Genomic DNA, 20,593 nt, shown 5'->3' on the forward strand with positions numbered 1-20,593 from the left:
CCATATCATATTTCTCAACTGTATTAACCGATTAGTCATACTTTAAACACTCGAATTCATACATGTAATTCTAGACATGAAGTTTTAAAGAAACAATTAATTAAATTCATTCCTTATATTTCTTATTCCTCTTTGTTACAAACTGTGTCAAGTAATAAAACATGTTCTAGACGGGTTTATCCATTTTTGTATACTTTTAAAGTTGCATTAAGTAATCGAATGCCCAGTCAGGACTATGCATGAATATATTTACTGTAACTATTTGCTTTTACAAGGCTTGATGTTGCAAACTACCTACTTAGTTATCTTGAATTTCTTTCACAAATGTGAAGGTGACATCTAACAGTCTATCACTGATACTGTAATATGTTCTTGTAAATAAACGCCGCAATTTTAATTCGCTATATTTTCCTGTTGATTGTATGAATGATGAGATTACCTGTGATTGTGGCTACGTGGCGTACGTCGCGCGGTGCTAGCGAGGGCGCGCGAGCCACATCCTGAAGGGCCGCCAGCTTGACGAAGTGCCCTGCAAATAGACACAACTGTTAGCATATGTACAAACAGCCACTGTAATGACAAATAAAACAAACATGTATATCAGGACAACTCAGACATGTTGCAAAACTAGATAAATGGATATAATAATAAGTAATGTTCTTTAACCAAACTCAATTTTTATTTATTTTTTACGTTTGGTGGGGTCTATGTTTGGCCGCTATCTCGCTTTATGGTAAGTGCTGATGCGGCCTACAATTAATTTATTTTCTATCTTTAATTAATTTTTAATTACACAAAGAAATTTTAACTAGTATAAACCTTACTATGTTACTAAAGTGTAAACCACTTCCCATTCAAGTTATAAAGACAAAGAGAGTTTTCAGAAGTCCTTTACTTCAATAGATTTCAAGATGCATACAGATAACTAACAGATAAATGGTATAATTTGTAACATTTGCATGCTATCTAGGACATGGTCAGGATGTAAGTGCATGCAAGTGACTATAATAGCATCTGCAAACTGTCTACTACTAACTACTAGTTATGTAGTGAGAATGTGCTAATTTATAAAGGTAAAATTTATTGCCACTTTCATAATAATGCTACCAGTGCTTTCACAGCTATTTAATGCTCTTGTAAAAATAGTAATTGGTTTTAAACATTAATTATGAATTATGGTGATACTTTAAGTTAAATGGTTTTTATTTAAACACCATTATTCTCTTGACTTTATTAAATTCACACAATCATTCTTTTTTCTAGTTTCTCATGTGATTTATTAAAGTAAATATTAAATGTTTTCTAATAAAATTTTATAACAATTCATAATATAATAACATGTTAAGCAGAGAAATTCTTCTTATAGAAATATAACTAAAGTCAAAGAAATAAAATTTACTTACGAAATCAATTATGATGACCGTAACCGGAGTGTGCTGATTTAAATTTCTGAAAAATAAGAACAATTTTGTGTAGAAGATGTGCTAAGGTTATTCATATAAAAGATAATGTTTGCTAACAGCAGTTTTATTTACAGCTTGTAAACTCATCATATACAAAGATGCAGTTGTTTTGTAAGATATTAATCAACACCATTGTTACAATGAGAGGCAGAAATAACAATGTCAGTAGGGAAGAGAATCGCTTCTTTAGTGTTGTTACCACAAAGCATGCTTGGATTTAAAGATTTCATTAATTATCTGTGTGAAGATAACAATAATCTGTAGCAATAAACAATGCATGCATTTGGTAAATAAATGTGACTCCTGGGCGGTAGTAGAAGTCATTAAAATTATAAATTAGATACTATCTTATGTTTTTATCTGTTTCTGTTTTTTATAGATAATTCTATGTAATTACTTAGCAACAGTTTTACAGACTAGTACCAAAGTCAGTGAAGCTCTTTCCTTTATAACATGATTATTTCAATCCTTTGTTTATTTCATGAGCAACGAACAAGAAACTATTACATAGAGACAGAGCTAAAACTCATTTCCAGCTTTATGCCTTTGTTCTAAGGTTGAAATAAGCTAATTGCATGTATTCTTGAGAACTAGACAAGCAAATTACAATTCCTGAATGATGACTAAATTGCTGGTTTTGTGCAAAAATGTGATTTATGTAGACAGGTGTGAAAAAATTATGTATATGACATGATTGTTATGTCTACTCTGTTTAATGATGCATTAAATACAATATTATTTAATGGAATTTGGGTGACCTAACTTTATTGATAAGAAGACAGTTACTGTATCTTTTCCCTTGACATTAAACATAGATAAACGGTCCAATTATTATTAACGTGTGACCTGTTCATTCGTCATTCAACACAAGAGTTAGCTGGAATAATGAGTAACAACAATATTCACACAATAATCAGTCACTACTACCTTTAATAATATATTACGTGACTTTCGAACACTTAAAATTCAAATTGTGTGGGTGGCTTTACCTAGTCAAGTTTGCTAACTTCAAGTACAAATACACAGGTCTCTACAACATGTACTAGATTTTGAAACCTGTGCATATGAAGGTGACGTAATTTTAATCCGCGAATGCTCTTCTACGGATGCTCTTAACAAAAACCAGTTAAAACTTACTGTCATAATTTACATCATTACTGCAGCTGTGACCTTGCTGCCAAAAACCCCAAAGACTCCATCCATCAGTACCGTAACAGTTCTTTTATACACACGTTCACGTATTGGGTTCAAAGTTTTCTCACGCATAATAAAATACACTTTCCACGATTCCTTGATTATTGCACTAGTTACCACTGTCTAAATAATAAACACTGGTTTAATTTTACTACAAAATTTATTTTCTGTCCCCGCGTATCTCTATCGAGCACTATCATTCGGTTCGGTTCGTTCCGTTTTTTTTATTCACAGATTCATTCATCACATTCACAAATGCAGACAGTAGGCAGTGTTGCAAGACTTGTAAAATAAAATACCCTATCTCCGTAAAATAGACTTCTTTGCAGTCACTTATGGTAACTTCTGACTTGACTTGTAATCTTGGCGTGAATCGTGCAGAATGTTATGTGTATTCTACTCTGTACATTGAACAAAAACTAAATTGAACGCGGTACATTGAACTAGTAATGTCTTCATTTTTGGAATTCAGCCAAATATTATACAACCAAAAGAGAGAGAAGTCAAAAGCTCGATCAATGATTTAAGATAACATCACCTACTCTTTTGTCCAATGGGTGCATTGAAATAAAGTAATAAGACTCTAAATAATTGTTATAATTATATTTATTTCGTATGACAAATTACATTAATAAATCTTATATAAAGATATAATATTTTTTATTTTATTTTGTAAAGTACAATTCTCCTTGAATTGGTCAAGTAATTAGTAAGAGCTTGAAACTTCCGAAGTTCCTACTCTATGTCAAAACAAAACACACTTATTTATTTTTAATAATATAAGATCTACCCATTTAAGTAATTTTAAGTATTTTGTTAACATTATCGAAAAAATAATAAAAATACAGTAAAATATATTTCAATTACTATAGAAGTCATATTTTATTCCACACTAGACGTGGCAAGTAAATAAACAGACTATACTCAAGTAAGGTACTTCCACTAGACGGTAGTATCATCGCCAGTTTTTGTACTTCCAGTCAAATCAAATCTTAATCTTGATACAACCATTAAAAATTATTACTTATTTAATTCAATTATTATGAGCATTTACATATTCATCTTTAAATAGGTATTACATAATTATATTTTTTTAATCACAATACTATTAGAAATACAATACCAGAATAGGAATGTTTCAAAGAAACATTAATCTGAAAAATTATCATAACGTCATTTAGATATTATTATCTAATCCTAATCTAAATGATTTATTATTGATTCGTTGTACTTTACCCCAGCTATTATCATTATAACAAGAGAAATCGACGCTAAAACCATACTTATTCCTGTTACAAGTACGATGAATACGAAACCTGAAACCAAACAATAATGTCAAGTAAAATTAAGTAAGTATTAACGTTATAAAAATGTAATGTTTGGCTTTGGCTGCATGTAGTCTGCTTACCTTCAAAGAGCAAAACAATCGTAGCTAGAATAAATACTCCTAATAGGATTATAAACACAGCAGATAATATAAAACTAAATAAAATTAAAAATATTGAAAATAACACTGTTGATAACACAGGCTTCTTCAGCAAATAATTAATTACTTGTATCCATATTTTTTGGTTGATTTCTGTGAGAACGCGATATTTTTCTACACACGGTCCTGAAATAAGAGAAACATAATATATAAAAAAGGCTTAAACGATTTGAGTTTTCATCAAAACTATGAAGAAAAACGTTGAACAAAAATCTTGTATTTTAGAGAAAGTATTTAAAGTTGAAATGTTATATGAGGTATAATGTTTTACTTACCACATGTTACTTTGATTGCTTCTTTAAATGCGTTATTTATATTAATCTCCATTTTAACGTTTCGTTTAATTAATTTAGATTACCTACTAAAATAAGAGGGTATACTGTACATAGGTGTATATTTACCACCCGCTATTACTTTCCACTGATTTTTTCTTGTTGTTTAGAAAATATTATTCCACAAAGTATATTTTTTATTGTATTTGATAAACAATAAAACTAAATAAACAAAAAACATTATTTACAAAAATCTTGTTTGATATTACGATTGTATGATAATATTGTGGGACATGTGTAGATTTAATTGGCAACTTTTTTTGGTTGAACGGCTAGGATCTTTGCCTACCTCAGAGTATCTACCAGAATAAAAATAAACATTTTAGTCTATACCCATTTCGCGCCAAAATTTGACAGTTTACCAACTATTTGACATAAATGTGATGCTGGTTGTGTGTTATTTTTCAGCGTTTTTCTTTAATTAATTTGAGTTTAGTGTCTTAAATATAATTATATCATAATATTTTGAACAAACTCTACATAAAGTGTTTGTTCTGCATTTTATTAATCATGGTAACAATCTCACTAGTTATTCAAAGTGGACTTCAGGATGGTCATATTTTGTGTTTTTAATTTTAAGTATTTTGTTTGTACAGGTTGGGCACTATGACGAGAATATGTTACCTGAAATGTTGCCTATTTATTACACCCGGCTTTTCCCGCAAAACATATTTTGTAGGTGGCTCACTTGTGGGAGTTATCCACAGCCACTTTCAAACCGGGAGCTATCGTTTACATTAGCTGATGATGTTTATTTGCGGTATTTGACTATTTGTAATCAAAAGGAGTTGCAAACACTTCTCCAGAAGAAATGTCCTCATAAGTTGGATATAGGAGCTGTTTATAATACAAAGTAAGGCATTGGTTTATCCAGAAGTGTAGTAGATTCTGACTATGTATGCAATTGTAATTCTAAGTTGTGGTTTCGCAGACCTTCAATAGGACGTCACGACGCAGTTGTGTTGTCCAGAGAGCTGGTGTTTGATATAGATCTTACAGATTACGATGAAGTCCGAACATGCTGCCAAGAAGCCAAAGTGTGTGAGAAATGTTGGAAATTCATGATAATAGCTTGTGAAATTATTGATAGGACATTGAGAGGTAATTAGTAACTTATAACTTATTTTTATAAGGCTACAGACTCTGCGGAGATGAGAAAGTCAAATTAAGGAAGATCATAAATTAAAATATTTTAATTAAAGTAAGATGATCCAATATTCCAATTGCCTTAACATGATCTATAGTATCTAATTATTGGTAAAATATGGTTTACATAACATGTTATAACACAAAACATGTCATAATATGTTTAATTTTAAACATTTTCAGAGGATTTTGGTTTCCAAAGCATCTTGTGGGTGTTTTCTGGTAGAAGAGGTATTCATTGCTGGGTATCTGATTATGAAGCTCGGACATTAGACAGTCCTGGCAGGGGAGCGGTGGCTGACTACATGTGCTTGATAATGGGAGGTGATAATCAAAACAAGAAGGTTCATCTTGGAAGTGATAATCTACATTCAAGTATTAGGTAAGAACTTGATTTACGACTCATGTACTGAGAGCTGTAATGGGAAGTAAGAAAATCCCTTATACAATGTCAAACAAGGACAGCTACACTACATTTTAACAGTTATGCTGATTATTCATAAATTACTCTGTAGTAATCCTCATTTTCTCCAGTCCAAATTAATTTCACTAAGTTGTCAGGCATTACTATCAATAAACAATCATGTGAAACTAATTTAAACCCACTGTCCTGTTTCAGGAGAGCACTCACTATAATAGATAAGTATTTTGAACAGTTGCTACAAGAGCAAGAGTTTCTTAGCACTTCAGACCGATTGGACAAGATGTTAAAAATGATTCCTGATGAAACATTGAGGTCTCTAGTTAAAAAAAGTTTAGAAAGCATGCCTGAAGCTTCTCTAGACAGATGGAATACATTCATAAATGTGTATGAGAATTATTGCAGAGAGGTAAATTATATTCTTCTGTAATGTAGCATGTATTGTATTTAAATAATTACTTATTAATCTATGATAACATTTTTCATCTTTACAGTCAGGAAATAATGTCAGAAAAATAAGGTACTTGGTAGAAGAAATCAAAATTCAGTACAGCTATCCTAGATTAGATGTAAATGTCACTAAAGGGTTCAACCATTTACTCAAATCACCATTCAGTATTCACCCGAAAACTGGCAAAGTTTCTGTTGTATTCAAACCAAATAATGCAAAGAATATGAAACTGGATGAAATACCTTCTATCTATAGTTTATTGGATGATAGCTCCCCAGACCATGTTCAACATGAAACCAATATGAGAGCAGCTGTGAAAAACTTCCAGGAAGTGGTATTTTCGCTAGAGAAATCTGAGGCAATCAGAAGAAAAGCTGATGCTAGTAAGTAAATTTTTAAGTCTAGGTCACAGTTACTCTTGAATGCAATTTTGATTGATCAACATTCATATTGTGAAATTACTTTCTTGAGTCGTAACACTAGCGCCCAATACATGCGTCTTGCGTGGATAATTGAATAATCTAAATGGTATCGAGTTTGGCTTTATATTCCATACTCTGAATGCTACTTTAACAGTTATGATTGGGGTTGTATAGTTTTGATATCGAATAATTATTGAGATTGGTTGAAGAGTAAGCACCATGGAACATAAATAAATTGTAATGTCCATAATCTTGATTATTTGCTTTCAGATATGTCTCTGGAATTTTGAGGACCTTCTTTCTTATTTAGCCTAAAATATCAAGCAAGTTATCAGCACCAAACTGAAGGCAGTTTGGTGCTAGGAAGTAAGGACTTTCTAACACAATGCATCATAGATGAAGTTTTCTGGCTCAAAACAAACATCAGCATACAACAAACAAAGCCAATACTTTAAGTAAAATAAAACAAATTAAATTTTAAAATATCTTTTTATTTCCCCATACCAAGCAATAGCTAGATTCGTCAATAGAACTGGAATTAACAAAGTCTATTGTATAAAAATAATATATTATAATATTAAAAATAAAGATCTCATTCAACAGGTGGGTATTGCTTGTTCCATAATGCTTAGCATTGTGCAGTGATATTCAAAATATTCTATTTAAATTGCAATAACAATAGGCAAGATCTATTTCATTACATTTTAAGACTTATTAACGTCATTATAATGGTCACATTCGTTTATTGCTTGATCAAGATAAAGTGTCATAAAATAGAGAAACAAGGGATAGTTATGAAGCTTAATAAATTATTATAACGCTGCCGTCCTTTATGTAGAACAGCAAATAGTGTTGGCGTCAGCTCCAATAATTTTTACTACTTGTCTCAAATAGAGCAACTTAGCGCAACAGTGAGGAAATCTTCAAATCCGATGGTAACGGTTCCGTTCTGTTGTGTGTCACGTGTTCTAAATGCTTCAGTGAAACGTTGTATCTGCACACACAACACAATGAAGCTGTCCACTGAAACTTTCCCACTGTCGCATCTTTTCATCAAAAAGTTCACGAAATCTGGTGTAAACCGGAATCCCATTTTTGTTAATGCTGAAACAAATAAAAATACATATTAAATAGGCACTAGGTACTGAAATTATTCAAGTCAAGTCAAATCACTAATCCGCCTTCAGCAAGCGTGGTGATCAATGTCGAAAAAAGCAATGTTTCTAATACATAGGTAGGCACTTAGGTACCTAACACATGTCAATAGCTCAAGTATTAAGTAAAGGCAACGTACCTTCGGCAAGTTCTTTTTCTTCGATGTTTCCAGATTGATCGGTATCATAAGTCTTGAACACCGCCAGCCACTGGTTTACATAAGTGTACAGCTTCTCAAATTCTTCTACATTTATGTGCCCCGAGCGATCTTTATCAAACATCCCTGGAAATATAAACGAATAATATGTAAGAAAGGTTGAGTAATGAGCAAGTTAATTACTTTATGGGTAGGTATTAAAAACCCTTTCCTATCCTCATTTCAAGTTATTTAATGTGGTCACAAGGTATGTCCTATATTCTTATTTCATATGCTTCTCTATTATATAAACTGAGTACCAGACCAAACCAGAAGTATCAGACGTCCTATCACAAACAAATCAGCAAATCGTTTAGGGGAAATAGATAATTTCGTTGATATAGGTACATAGGTGAGGGATCAACGAACACAATAACTGTATCCGGCATTCAAATTGATATTTACACCTATTTATTTTAGCCATACTATGGCTCGTTGGGTGACTATGACTATCATAGTAGGTAACAATAAAACTCACCGATCATCAAATTACAGGCAGTTTCAGAGAACGATTGACCCTGAGCATTTATTAATGCTGCCCTGAGCTCATTAGCAGTAATAAAGCCAGATTGGTCTTTGTCGACTGCACGGAACCATTGTTGTACTTGAGGATTGACTCCACCACCAGCGCCTATCGACGGATACGGCCCGTGACCCATTTCAAGCTCCATATCCTTGTTGGGGTGGTGGACCGCCGTAACCAGGCTGAGGAAAGTAAGATTACAGAATTAATGATTTTATACATGATATTTGGTGATGGCGATAAATGTGGTGTTATCAATTGTCTTGCTGCAATGTTACCCACCCAATAAGATTTTGATTGATTCTTATTGGAGTAACACAACACTCCAGGGTATAAATATTTCACAGCCTGCAAACAGCTGTTCCCTATTTGGATATACTTCCATTATCGACGTCTTACCCTATATGACATGTAAAATATAGGAAACACGCAGATTTTGTATGCGTGTCTAGTATACTGTAACTGGCACAGCCTTGTTTTAATTAATATTTTATGGTCTATTGTCTTTTAGATAAGGTATCTTGAGTGAGTGTCGTTTAGTTTACCATTCGACGCCACTATCTACAGGTGTGCATTTTAGGCAAACCTATAAAAGTCGACTGATTTTAAATTTAAAGGATCACACAGACTTGTTACATCCGGAATCAAACCCATCGTAGATACTTTGTGCAGCAGCAACGTCGCCCACTCCCAGTCACTGCGCCGCCAATCGTGGTGTCAAGATTATATTTTAAGATTGTTATAAATGAAAGATTCTTATTCTTAGATTATTTTATTCTGTAAAGTATATAAATAGTTACCGTATTTACACAGTATAAACAATAAAAAACTGCATTATTACTATTTAATTTACGTTACTTTTTTACAATTATGTATTATCAAAATTAAGAAATGCAGCAATGTATTTAAGTTGAAGTTATTTGTAACAATGTTTAAAATTATGTACTGAGGAACTGATTTTATAAAAATAAACTAATCAACTCGTTATTCTAAGGTTTAGGATCGACAAGATTTTTCTCTAGGCATGTAAGTATTGACAAATTATAAACCCCTTATTTTAAGACAGTTAAATGACAAATGTAAAAAAGAGGCCTTTTTGTTTGAAAATATACCAATCAAGCAGAATTTGTTATGTAATACTCATCACCAGGGTCACACAGTTGCTGCACTTCCTGTACCAACAATATGTATGTGTCTTTACATAATTATGAGCATTGTCAACCAATTTTTATTTATATTATTTGTTCTTTTGTTAATACTAGTACAAAAACTTTCATTAGTATTTAATTTTATCTGGATTTTTGTTGCGTGAGCATCAAGTTTAATAACTGCATTTCTTACTTTCAGAGGTTCATGCCCATTTTCATAAATATCCAATAATCTCACACTCCCATTATATTATTCTACACATTATTAACTTACACATTTTAGTATCTAATTAAATTACCTGCATTATACATAACATTACTAATGATTTCTATTGTTATTAATTTTAATTATCAACATTATATTTTCTAGGTACAAAACAGTATAGGTGGATTACTATGGTACGCATAAGCTCACAAAAACCACTGCATAATTATATAGTTCCAGGCACAAAATCATTTTATATGCTCTGAACTGGTCATAAGAAAAATCTGGTTTAATTTAAGTGCACTTTAAGTATTTTTTCGAAATGCAATTTGAATAATTACACTACAATGTCTCATATACTTTATACTTAAGTTTAAGTCCATACCAAGTTTCACCTAATATAAAAAGCTGCTAGGTAAATCACATGACATAGCATCTAAAAATTGTTATGAAATAACAAATTTAAAAATATTTATTGCCTATTTAATATTACAAAATAACAGTAATCATATACTTATTACTTAAACGACATTCAGTCTTTTACATCAAAACCAATACTGGCAAGTTTGTTACATTTTGTACTAAGCAATCAAGTTACATAGATGCCTAACTTTATTGCCCTTTCACTAACTACACTAATGTATTGATGAATGTTTTAAGTTATTGTACAACTGGGACCATAGCAACAATCAATTGTTCACAAACATAACTACTAACATAAGTAAACTGTAGACAAAATTTCCTAGCATGCAGTAAACATAAAAATATGCTATACATACATAGGTAGCTCAATCATAAGTATTGGTTGGTTGACTAAATAATACAAATTTCTAGAAAAATTACAATCATAACTCCTAGAAATTACTATTATTTGATTTGTTTGACTCACAATACATTTGATGATAGTCAATTAAATAAAAATTATGTTCTTATATCACATATCAATCAATTGTTGAACAGTATTTGCAAGAAAAATAAAGATTTTGTGAAGTAGTTTTAGACCCTCATGTCTACTTTATTTAACAATAATGTAAAGTAGATTATTATTGAAATAAAAACCAATTGGTTTCTCTTTGTTTCATCATAGTGGAAACTTACTCCTTTACACATTCTAATAAGAATTCGATATTTACATAAGTAGTATGATCATTAGAAATTCTATAAGTCAATGTTGTATCTACATTTACATAATATAGCTACAATATAATGTCCTGGGAATTAATAAAAATTAATTTGCTTGTTGTCTGACTCACCCTGTACTATAAAAAGGTGAGATAATGAATGTAATTAGTGAAACTGCAGGAAATATAGGTATGATTGAACCTATTACTTAAAATAAACTATAGAAATATATATGTACATCATAAACTTAAACATTACCACTGTGACTAGAAAAACTATATGTAGCTGGTGTAACAGATGTATTTACACACACTTGAATTGAGGGTTTAAAAGAAGACGGAAGTAGCTTATGTGCCTCAGGCACTGGAGAATAGCTCTGGCGTACAGTCTCAAAATGCACTTGTTCACTCCTATCAGTAGGCACACCGTCAAAACTTGTTTGTTTAGCAGAGTCACCAGTCCCACTATCTTTACACGAAGAGTGCTCAGATATATTGTCTGAAAACATTTGAGGTGAATCACTGTCACTATGCACTACATGTGTCATTTTTATACTTTCGGCGGGAAACGTATGCACAGCACTAGCCATGCGTCTACGAGTGTGGTAAATTATTACCACCCAAATTATAGAAGTTCCTACTGCACAACACACCACTGTAATAATTATAATACCGGCCATATTTTCCTCATTCACCATTATGGCTACTGGAGGTAACACTCGTAACTCAGTCATATCTTTCTTAGTACCTAACTCATTAGTAATCTCACACTCGTATCGACCCGCATCACTAGATTCTGACCCAATAATAATCAGAAGCTGATCATCAGCAGTCAGGAAGTGCCGCTCAGTAGCAACAATTGGGGATCCATCTTTAAGCCATTTTATCACAGGCTTTGGAGATCCTGATATCATACATTGTAAAACCACAGAATCACCACTTGTCACTTCTTTATTTTCCATAACTCTAACAAATGATGGTTCTTGCAATACTGTAAGTGTAGCATTTGCAATAAGAGTTCCAGCTGGATTCTTAGCTGCACAACTGTATATTCCCATGTCTGTTGTTTTTGCATTTACTATGAAGAATAAGTGATCAGTTGGCATAACATTCATTCTTCTTTCTCTTGCAGCTGGAAAATCATTTCCTCCATCTTTCTTCCAGGATATTTCTGGTGGTGGGTCCCCTGTGGCTGCACAATTAAGTGTCACAGTCTCACCAGTCTTTACAGTCACATTAGTAGGAGTTTTTGTAAACCGTGGAAAAGTGACAATATTAACCTTAGCCTTAGTGGAATATGTTGTTCCAAAGTTGTTACTAACAACACATTGATATTTCCCAGAATCAGCATGTGTCACATTGGGAATTACCAACATTGATGTTGCTCTGGGTTGACCATTATTTCCAATTGTAATATTCTCATACACCACAGGGTTGCTAACATTTCCATTGTTTTTTCTCCACAAAAATGTCATATTATTGAATGGAATGGATGTTGCAGAGCACACTAAGTTAGCTGATCGTCCCTTTATGGCAAGATGAGTTTTGGGATGTTCCACAACTTTTGGCTTTGGTGAATCCCCACAGTTATCTTCCTTAAGTTTAGTAACTGATACTCCTCGAACATCAGATGGGTATGCACAGTTTGCTGTGACATACTTCTGTTCAGCCTTATCTTTTATCCATTTTACTATCCATAGTAAATTGCAATCACAGAGTAATGATGAAGAGTTCAAATGTAATTTCCTTAGTTTTGACATGGAATCAAAAGCATGCTGTTGGATAGAAGTTATATTATTTCCCTTCAAGTCTAATTCAACTAGATTGGACAACCCATCAAAAGCTCTTGAGTTAATTGATTTTATATGGTTGGCAGCCAAACTAAAAGAATTCAAATTTTGCAGCTTCGAAAATGGTCCAGACATGTCTTCTACTGTCCATGATATTTTGTTGTTATTTAACTGCAGGGTTTGCAGCTGGGTCATGTAACCAAAAGCATCTTGAGAAATTGAGGAAATTTTGTTGTAACCAAGGTTGAGTGTTCGCAGATTGATTAGGTGTTGAAATGATTTCCCTTCCACTTCTAACAAATGGTTATGAGAAAGGTCCAAAACTTCCAAATTCGTGCACAGTTCCCAGCTTCCAGAGTCAATTTCTGATATCAAATTGTTGGACATGGACAATGTTATCAATGACTCTAATCCATACATCCAGCCTTTAGAAATATTTCTTATTCTATTATGGTCCAATTGTAACAAATTCATGGACTTGAATCCAAAAAAGGCACCATCCATTATATTGTCAATATTATTAAATCTGAGCTTTAGTGTAGTCAGATTAGACAAACCTTGAAATAACAGTGGACTGATCACATGTAGCTTATTATGATTCAATTCTAGAGTTCTCAGATTGGTCTGATGCCTAAACAAGTGATTAGGCAGTGATTTTATTTCATTCCTGTTTAGTTTCAAGACTTCTAAATTGGTCAAATTTGTTAAAGCTCCTTCCTGAATGAATTGAATGTGGTTGCTATTGACATTTAATATTCTGATGGAACTGTTAGCTGGAAATGTACCTGTGTCTATTGATCCAATGTTATTCCTATTCAAACTCAGTTCTTGTAATTGTTCATGGTGTACTAAACTTGGTATAGATTGAAAAGAGTTCTTGTCTAGCTTTAATTCTTGTAAATTCAATAGTTTGTCGAAAGCTTCCGTTACGTTTTCATTCAATCTATTATAACTGAGATCCAATCGTTCCACCCACTTAGGAATTTTTGGCACAGCTACGAAATTCTTTTTTGAACAATCAACGTACTGCTCCAGGCAATCGCATTTGTGTGGGCACTCAACATTTTCTGCTTTTGTGGAAACACTTATCAAACGGATTATCGCTATAAACAACAACAAATGAGAGAGTCCCATTTTCATGCATTTGTTCTAGCTGCCCGATTGATACAACAAACGACGAAAACTCTTCGTTCTTACATAATTCTTTACACAAATGACACACACATAAAGTTTATTGATAAATACACTTTTTCAATATTCATTTCAGACAGTATTCGCATTGTAATTGTGATAAAAACGAACATTTAGCAAAATAACTCGACATATTTACGGCGACCCACTCGACGGCCATTTTATTTCTTCATTGTTTATAGTGATGTCCATACCCCGCGTCACGATAACGATTAGTGTGATTGTCACCGGTTTTATGATTTCAACTTATATTTTTGATTGCAATTAAAATTATTTTGATTTAATTGAAATAAATAAATAATAGAGGTTAATAAAGACGATGTAAACTTTGTCTATTTAGTAAGAAAACTTTAAATGGCAACCCCTAACAAGTCAAACTAAAAAGTTTCACGACGAAACAAACTAGGTACGTTCCGTTAAATCATGGACCTTAGCAAGATATGCGACAAAAATATTTCGTTTTAAATATAAAAATAAGAATAATACAGCTATACAATAATAAGCTGAACACACAAAGATTGAAAAATAAGGAAACTGACGCATATTAGTACCTGCAGTAATGCACAGATGGCGCTAGTTGTAGGTTAGTTTTAGAAAGTAATTCTTTCTTTATAATTTTAAGTTAAAAGTGAAATGGTAACACCCAGTACCTAATATAGTTTGTAATATCGCTTTGTATTAATATATTATACAATTTTAATCACCAACAGAACAGAAAACACATGAATGTTGAATGTAAAATGAATATAATTATTTGAAAAAGAAACACCACATACAATCTAGAATCAAGGCATCTTTTTGTTGCTTTAATAAAAAGAGAAAGGCCAAATAAAACTAACTAATTAAGATTTCTCTTGCTTCATGATCCGCAAATCAAATAGAAATACATTGTAGAATGTAATTACAATAAAATTTACTTACAAGCACCTATAATATATTAAAATTAAGATTATTGTTTTAATTATTATGTTTACCTACCTACATATTATTTACCCATTTTGAACAATATAATTTTTCAGGGCAAAATTTCATTTGGTATTGCATAACCAGGAAATAGGCATTTGTAAAAAAATAAACAAGTGCCAATGTTTGTTAAATAAGTTGTTTGTTAATAAAACATTGAAGGATTTATATACCTACTAATATTCTTACTGTAATGTTCTTAGTTTAATTTATTTAACAATATTTAATCATAAACCGAATATAAATACATATTATGAATAGTAGGTATTCAAAATTTGAAGTGCTATTGTAGCATAAGTAGCTAGTCAGTATGCCTGATTATACATTAAACAATATTATTTAAAACACATTTAAATCTAATTGTGAGATAATATTTTTACTCCTATCCAATTAATGAATTTATCTTTCAAGTTTCAATTAATATAGATATTCAATCATGAACTAATTAACTATATCAGTAGGAAGTAAATAAAAGATGCTAAGAAAGCCAGATTTTTTAAAGTTACATTTAGTATATCACTATGTTATTATGTTTATAAGTAATAAGCTTTAATAATATGTGGATTGAATGTTGATACTTACATTATAGGCCATTTTATCACTGTTTTTCAACCTGAAATCAATCCAAAGTTATGAGTTTATTGACAAAACTGATTTAATTTACAACTTGGTAGGGGCCTCAATTGATTGACAATCTTAATTAAACGTAAACGTGTAGGGTTACAGTTTTAAAAACGATAAAGACACTTACTTTTAGTAGTTAGAAAAAAGATGGGACTGTGGTTTATTTAAATCCCTTCTAATTAGAAATATTGTTTAATTTATATGGGAAACACTCCTTCAACTTGGAATAATGACAATTAATGACATGACAATGACAAATACTGTCTTTGATTAATGTCAATTTGTTCTGAAACTTGTGAAACATACAACCTTTAAATGTTTATAATGTTAATCATATTTATAAACGAAATAAAAGATATTAAATTGCAGTAAAATGCATAATTTTTGTTACTCTTAAAAAGGTATTTAGTTTATTACATATTATATTTTTAGTATTAGTAAGTATGCCTAGTATGATCAATTTCCAAGTCTAGTTTGTTACTACAGTAGAACTCCAATTATCCGAACTCCGACTATCCGAATCGCCGATTATCCGAATCACAAAAATTGACAAAAAAAGTCTAAGTGCGCTATTATTCGCCCCCCCCCCCCGCGAAGCCAGTGTTTGTCAAGTCTTGACTTGACTTGTCTTAACTTGCCGTTGTGCCTACGCTGACTTCCCCCGCAATTTAATTCAATAAAAAAATAGTGCAATATCAAAACGTAGCTTTTATTCTCTTCAATGGCAATTTTTTTGAAAAAATCCGATTATCCGAATATTTGATTATCCGAATGGGTCCCGGTCCCCATTAACTCGGATAATTGGAGTTCTACTGTATTTGATAAACGTAATATTTTTTCTAATAAAAACACTTGATTTCATTAAATATTAATTACTGATTGTATTAGTTTCAATCATTCATGCAATTATTTTCATAGATGTTGCGGTTGCGTTGCATCGTTCGATTGGCTCGAAGGCTTTCTTAATTTTTTTATGTGCACGTCACGTCACGTCACTAACGTCATTTCGCTATCAAAATACTTGTTCCAAAAATTTATATTGTTTTTCATGAGAAATTGAATTACAGTGAAAATGGAATCTTATGAAAGTGTTCTTCTCGTTAAGAATGAAGTGTTTGTATTTAAAATACCACCAAGAACATCAAATAGAGGATATAGGTAGGTGTACAATTTTTTGTACCGTGGGTAATTGTTTTGTAGGAAAATGATAAAACGGTGGGTGTTTTTAGGGCAGCTGATTGGAACTTACAAGAACCACAATGGACGGGGCGTATGAGACTGGTTGCGAAAGCTGAAGAGTTGATTATGAAGCTGGAAGACAAAACTTCTGGGGAGCTGTTTGCTAAATGTCCTATTGACAAATATCCGGGGGTGGCTCTCGAGTCCGTCACTGATAGTTCACGTTACTTCGTTGTGCGGATTCAAGATGATAATGGCAAGATAATATTTATTTTATGTTTATTTATTTACCTGTTTTATATAAGATTTTAGATTTCTAACATAGGTATACTATTTAATTTCAGGTCGAACAGCCTACATAGGTCTAGGATTCGGAGATCGATCAGATTCATTTGACTTGAACGTCGCCCTACAAGATCATTTCAAATGGTTGAGAAAAGAACAAGAAGGAGAACAGGCTCCTCAACAAAACCTTGACTTGGGCTTCAAAGAAGGGGAAACAATAAAAATAAACATGAAGATCACAGTAAGTACTTAGTAGCAATAGTAATGCAATTACAGAATGTATGTAAACACTACATTAGATTTGTGTATGTGGAATCATATTAGAACATTGAAGGGCAACTGAGTCAGTCAACACTAATATGATTGTGAGTCATCTAATTAGAAAAAGGACTGTTGTTTGTATTGTATTACAAAATAAGTACCTACCTATCTATTCTATTCATTTGCAGAAAAAGGATGGCAGTGAAGGAAGTAGGCCGCGCCGTGGTGGAGGTGCTGGTGGTGGCGGAGGCCTTTTACCTCCTCCTCCAGGTGGCTCCCGGCTCCCACCACCACCCTCGCCACAACATGCTCCTTCGCCCTCTGCTGCTGCTCCAGCTGCTGCTAACTCAGAATGGGGCGACTTTAATTCAGCCAGGTAATAAAGACATTAAAGACTGATAATTTGGTCAGGGTTCAACTGATTTATTGTATATGATTGCTTTGTTATCTAATTAATATTGCTGTAAGATTAAAGTATCTTCTACACATCTAGTGGCATGGCACAGACCTTGATGTCTAGCAGTGGATAGAAACAGGTGGATAATGACAATTAAAGTTTGCTACTCCCAAATTTACCATGTCAAACAAACAGATGTGTGATGTGTTTGCAAACATGATAGCGTTATATTTGATTACTGTTTTGTTTCTAGTGCTCCGAGTCAACAACAACAAGCAACAACGCCCGCCAACCAACAGAACTGGGTGCAGTTCTGAGCTCATTAACATGTTATTGTGATTTGGTGTCTGTTGTAGGATGGCACTCACGTGTGTTGCACAATACTTAATAATTACTTAATTACGTAGGCGTATATCAACAGCTATTGTATTCATTCTGTAGTGAGTTAAAAAAATATATCATTATCATATTAGGATAAAATATATTATTAATATAATACTTTACTATTAGATGCCAGATCACAATATAAATCTATGCAATAAATACTATTAATATTAATTATCAATGTACTTTACTATCTGTATATGTTGTAACACTTGTATAATTACTTAGAAATATTATGTGGTAGAATATTTTTGGCTCTATATAATTGTTGTTATCGTAAGTTGTTGAATATTGCATGTCATAGACACTATGTAAATAGTTGAGAGTTTAAATGCCACATTGTATTAGAAGTTGCTGAAATATATATATTATGGAAACATTTACTAATCATGGTAATTAAATATGAGATCTGTGTTGTTCACATATTATGTAACAGATGTACAAATGTCTAGATGGTATAATAGTGAAATTAATATTCCATTTATTTCTATGAAACTTATTTGTCATGTGTTAGTATTGCAAGCAGGATTGGCGATCTAAACACTTACTTATGTATATTAGGTTTTACTTTTAAATAATATTTTTATTTAATACTTATATCGAGGATTTCAGTATGAAATGTTGTAGCTACTTATGAAATATATTATAAAGAATATGCTGAAGTACCCAGTGAGTTATTGTATGTTCTTGAGTGAGAACTTTGAACTCAAACCCAGACAGCTGTTTGATTTGTTTCTTTGCACAGCAAACATGAAAATCTCGAATAAGATATTTTGTCTAACATCTATCTTATTGTTTTAGGTTCAGAGTTACAGAATGAAATATAAATTACACCGTTTTTGTTTGTTTGAATTGAAGTGAACCTCTAGACAGTTGTTGTTAGGTCATTAACTTGTACCTAAATATGACGGTCAGGTATTCTGCTGTTGAAGAAACGTTATTGATTTTCGTAATCGTTAATGTATCTTGGTGTACTTATAACAGTATAAAAGAGATTGTTTTAAACAACGGGATTTGTCTAGAAAAAGAAAATAAAGGTTCTATTGTGTTGCATCCATGTTGTTGTAAAAAAAGTTGGCGCAGGTCATGGCAATACAAAGAAACAGGCCATGGCAACGAATCAAATATTATTTAAGTAATTTTCATGTTGCACGGCTCTTTATCAACTTTATTCATGACATTGGATAGACGCCAAAGCAGTTGCACAATATAAAACTGGGTTATCGCCCATAGTAAGTACCTACTTAGCGAGATTTTGAAACATAACTCCTAAAAAAGTTAGGGGTAGGTTTTGACGTCCGCTATAGACATTTTAATGTACTTTTTAGCCAGTTATGTCTCGAGTCCGAAGCACTCCGAAGTCCTATGTAATGAATATTTATGTGAACCTATTGTTGCTTCACCGATCCTACTACGGCTGAACCGGAAACCTCGTGTTTGGTAATAGCACAGTTTGGTAATACCTAACAATGGTTGTGAAGCTAATTACCCAGAATTAGAAACTGTGATAGCAACCTAGATTTACGTAGCGACCTAGGTTAACCAAAAAATTAATCATCTTTATTCAGAAATGTAAACCAAAATAAGTAACAAATCAAAGAGGATACTTCTAACAAAATATTGAATAGTTTTTCTATAGGTATACATAGGTACTGGTGTGTTTACTTATTATTCTGTGGCTGTGGTGGTTTATGAGAGAGCCACGGCTCCGGCACGTGAAACAAAGCTCGCGTTGTGTTTCGGTGTATCAGTGAGGTTACCGGAGGCCCAAGTTCCGAACAACCCTTAAATTCCTAACCCCCAAAAAGCCGGCGACGATTGCTTACCAACAGGTGATTAAGGTGCTAGTTTACCGTTGACATATTACATAAAAAAATCGATTATCACTGAGCGTATGTTTCACTTCAATATTTTCTTCATAAACACGTAACGCGTGTATATTAATATCAATTTACTTAACTGTGTATTATCATAAGTAGGTACCTACTCTATAGATCGCAGTTACTCATGTTGAGCGCCGGGAACTCCCATTATCTGAGTATATCAGCAGTATATCAATATCTATAACTTTTCACGGATTTATGCGTTCCTGTGATTTTCGCGCGTGAAATTGAAATTGTCTCGAGTCTCGAAGGGATGTGTGTCGGATGAATATTATCTAAGGATTTACCCTATATCACAGTGAAGGAGCTGTTTTGTATATCTCCTTCCTTTTTGTTAGTTTTTTTGGAGAATTATATTGTTTGAGTCGAATTT

General features: G+C 32.5%; 6 protein-coding genes and 1 non-coding gene across 11 annotated transcripts in view; 2 read left to right on the forward strand and 5 right to left on the reverse strand.

Moving 5' to 3' along the window:
- LOC118267099 (trafficking kinesin-binding protein milt) overlaps positions 1–2,922 on the reverse strand; it is a 37,118-nt gene extending 34,196 nt beyond the window's left edge. For 3 of the 4 annotated variants that reach the window (XM_050703199.1, XM_050703198.1, XM_035580877.2), the window contains exons 1-3: positions 2,601–2,922; positions 1,404–1,449; positions 440–529 (exon numbers count right to left, since the gene is read on the reverse strand). The gene's annotated coding sequence lies outside the window, so the exon portion shown is untranslated. Of the gene's footprint in view, positions 1–439; positions 530–1,403; positions 1,450–2,600 lie in introns of those variants that run through there. The other variant, XM_050703201.1, reaches the window with a different exon arrangement.
- Positions 2,923–3,245: 323 nt separating this feature from the next.
- On the reverse strand, positions 3,246–4,681 carry LOC118267095 (uncharacterized). The gene is made up of 3 exons (XM_035580874.2): positions 4,419–4,681; positions 4,066–4,269; positions 3,246–3,973 (listed from the first exon to the last, which is right to left on the reverse strand). The coding sequence occupies exons 1-3, from the start codon at positions 4,468–4,470 to the stop codon at positions 3,855–3,857; spliced, it is 375 nt and encodes a 124-aa protein (XP_035436767.2). The 5' UTR covers positions 4,471–4,681; the 3' UTR covers positions 3,246–3,854.
- LOC118267086 (DNA primase small subunit) lies at positions 3,899–7,483 on the forward strand. Of its 2 annotated transcripts, none has more exons than XM_035580862.2 (7): positions 3,899–4,006; positions 5,072–5,328; positions 5,407–5,576; positions 5,805–6,003; positions 6,241–6,451; positions 6,537–6,876; positions 7,186–7,483. In XM_035580862.2, the coding sequence occupies exons 2-7, from the start codon at positions 5,093–5,095 to the stop codon at positions 7,203–7,205; spliced, it is 1,176 nt and encodes a 391-aa protein (XP_035436755.2). In that variant the 5' UTR covers positions 3,899–4,006; positions 5,072–5,092; the 3' UTR covers positions 7,206–7,483. The 2 variants fall into 2 exon arrangements, with proteins under 2 accessions (XP_035436755.2, XP_035436753.2); XM_035580860.2 differs by lacking the exon at positions 3,899–4,006 and adding an exon at positions 4,825–4,988.
- On the reverse strand, positions 7,391–8,928 carry LOC118267092 (peflin). Its single transcript, XM_050703202.1, has 3 exons — positions 8,745–8,928; positions 8,210–8,353; positions 7,391–8,019 (listed from the first exon to the last, which is right to left on the reverse strand). The coding sequence occupies exons 1-3, from the start codon at positions 8,923–8,925 to the stop codon at positions 7,802–7,804; spliced, it is 543 nt and encodes a 180-aa protein (XP_050559159.1). The 5' UTR covers positions 8,926–8,928; the 3' UTR covers positions 7,391–7,801.
- Positions 8,925–16,087, reverse strand: LOC118267093 (uncharacterized). The gene is made up of 3 exons (XR_007706815.1): positions 15,959–16,087; positions 15,790–15,820; positions 8,925–8,971 (listed from the first exon to the last, which is right to left on the reverse strand). It is a non-coding gene; the product is annotated as an uncharacterized LOC118267093 (transcript).
- LOC118267079 (leucine-rich repeats and immunoglobulin-like domains protein 3) lies at positions 9,543–14,519 on the reverse strand. Its single transcript, XM_035580853.2, has one exon. It carries the CDS (start codon positions 14,191–14,193, stop codon positions 11,512–11,514), a length of 2,682 nt encoding a protein of 893 aa, XP_035436746.2. The 5' UTR covers positions 14,194–14,519; the 3' UTR covers positions 9,543–11,511.
- Positions 16,088–16,773: 686 nt separating the features above from the next.
- LOC118267091 (NECAP-like protein CG9132) lies at positions 16,774–19,175 on the forward strand. The gene is made up of 5 exons (XM_035580867.2): positions 16,774–16,989; positions 17,061–17,266; positions 17,355–17,536; positions 17,745–17,932; positions 18,207–19,175. Exons 1-5 carry the CDS (start codon positions 16,904–16,906, stop codon positions 18,268–18,270), a joined length of 726 nt encoding a protein of 241 aa, XP_035436760.1. The 5' UTR covers positions 16,774–16,903; the 3' UTR covers positions 18,271–19,175.
- The last annotated feature ends 1,418 nt before the right edge of the window (positions 19,176–20,593 follow it).

This window comes from Spodoptera frugiperda, chromosome 23 (assembly GCF_023101765.2).
Source record: "Spodoptera frugiperda isolate SF20-4 chromosome 23, AGI-APGP_CSIRO_Sfru_2.0, whole genome shotgun sequence".
Classification (NCBI taxonomy): Eukaryota; Metazoa; Arthropoda; class Insecta; order Lepidoptera; family Noctuidae; genus Spodoptera; species Spodoptera frugiperda.

Coding starts and splice junctions, on each gene's coding strand:
- LOC118267079 (XM_035580853.2), bottom strand. CDS start 14,193: ATGAAAATGGGACTCTCTCATTTGTTGTTGTTTATAGCGATAATCCGT.
- LOC118267091 (XM_035580867.2), top strand. CDS start 16,904: ATGGAATCTTATGAAAGTGTTCTTCTCGTTAAGAATGAAGTGTTTGTA. Junction 16,990..17,060: donor ACATCAAATAGAGGATATAG/GTAGGTGTACAA, acceptor GGGTGTTTTTAG/GGCAGCTGATTGGAACTTAC. Junction 17,537..17,744: donor AAATAAACATGAAGATCACA/GTAAGTACTTAG, acceptor ATTCATTTGCAG/AAAAAGGATGGCAGTGAAGG.
- LOC118267086 (XM_035580860.2), top strand. Junction 5,329..5,406: donor GGAGCTGTTTATAATACAAA/GTAAGGCATTGG, acceptor GTGGTTTCGCAG/ACCTTCAATAGGACGTCACG. Junction 5,577..5,804: donor TATTGATAGGACATTGAGAG/GTAATTAGTAAC, acceptor AAACATTTTCAG/AGGATTTTGGTTTCCAAAGC.
- LOC118267092 (XM_050703202.1), bottom strand. CDS start 8,925: ATGGGTCACGGGCCGTATCCGTCGATAGGCGCTGGTGGTGGAGTCAAT. Junction 8,354..8,744: donor TGCCTGTAATTTGATGATCG/GTGAGTTTTATT, acceptor TTATATTTCCAG/GGATGTTTGATAAAGATCGC. Junction 8,020..8,209: donor AGAAAAAGAACTTGCCGAAG/GTACGTTGCCTT, acceptor TATTTGTTTCAG/CATTAACAAAAATGGGATTC.
- LOC118267095 (XM_035580874.2), bottom strand. CDS start 4,470: ATGGAGATTAATATAAATAACGCATTTAAAGAAGCAATCAAAGTAACA. Junction 4,270..4,418: donor AGCAATCAAAGTAACATGTG/GTAAGTAAAACA, acceptor CTCTTATTTCAG/GACCGTGTGTAGAAAAATAT. Junction 3,974..4,065: donor GATTGTTTTGCTCTTTGAAG/GTAAGCAGACTA, acceptor GTTTGGTTTCAG/GTTTCGTATTCATCGTACTT.